This window comes from Vombatus ursinus, unplaced genomic scaffold (assembly GCF_900497805.2).
Source record: "Vombatus ursinus unplaced genomic scaffold, bare-nosed wombat genome assembly UNPS02015246.1, whole genome shotgun sequence".
NCBI lineage: Eukaryota > Metazoa > Chordata > Mammalia > Diprotodontia > Vombatidae > Vombatus > Vombatus ursinus.
Window position 1 is genome coordinate 2,330 of NW_020955024.1, and position 653 is coordinate 2,982.

The 653-nt window shown below is 33.5% G+C and overlaps 1 protein-coding gene across 1 annotated transcript in view; it reads right to left on the minus strand.

Annotated features, from left to right (window-relative positions):
* Positions 1 to 272: 272 nt before the first annotated feature.
* LOC114031675 (olfactory receptor 5F1-like) overlaps positions 273 to 653 on the minus strand; it is a 1,031-nt gene continuing 650 nt past the window's right edge. Inside the window, exon 3 of the mRNA XM_027846825.1 lies at positions 273 to 653. This exon is cut by the window's right edge and continues 1 nt beyond it. Coding sequence (XP_027702626.1) covers positions 273 to 653 — 381 coding nt within the window.

Sequence of the window (653 nt, forward strand, 5' to 3'; positions counted from 1 at the left end):
AGGATTTCCCTGATGTTAGAAGCTTTTCATTCTATTTAGTTTAAATTATTTTTATTAATTAATTTGTGGATTTATTGGTTTCATTGTTATGGCCTTCATTGCCATAGTGTTCTCCAGAATCCTTGAAAGTAGACCCTAGTGTATTAAGTCCCACCAAAAAAGAAAAAAAAAAACTTTTCTGACTATATCAGCTAATAGGAGTAACTAGAGATTAAAATAGATATCTCCATAAATGTGCCTACTTAATTTAGTTTATTATACTAAGAAAACAGTCATGTAAGTGTCAGGATCTTTTTTTTAGTGATAACATTCTTTAAAGCCCTCTTCACTTCTTCATTTCTCAGACTGTAGATGAAAGGGTTCAACATTGGGATAACCACTGTGTAGAATACAGATATCACTTTTCCTTCAGTTGGGGAGTAGTTTGAATTTGGGCACAAATAAGTAACAACTGAAGTTCCATAAAATACAGCAACGGCTGTAATATGAGAAGCACAGGTTGAGAAAGCTTTACGCCTCCCTTCAACTGATTTCAAGCGTAGAATGGAGAAGAGGATGTAGATATAAGAGGTAAGGATGATCAGAAATGTTCCTAACATGTTTATTCCAGCACAAATGAAAATGATAGTTTCATTCATTTGAGTGTCAGAGCA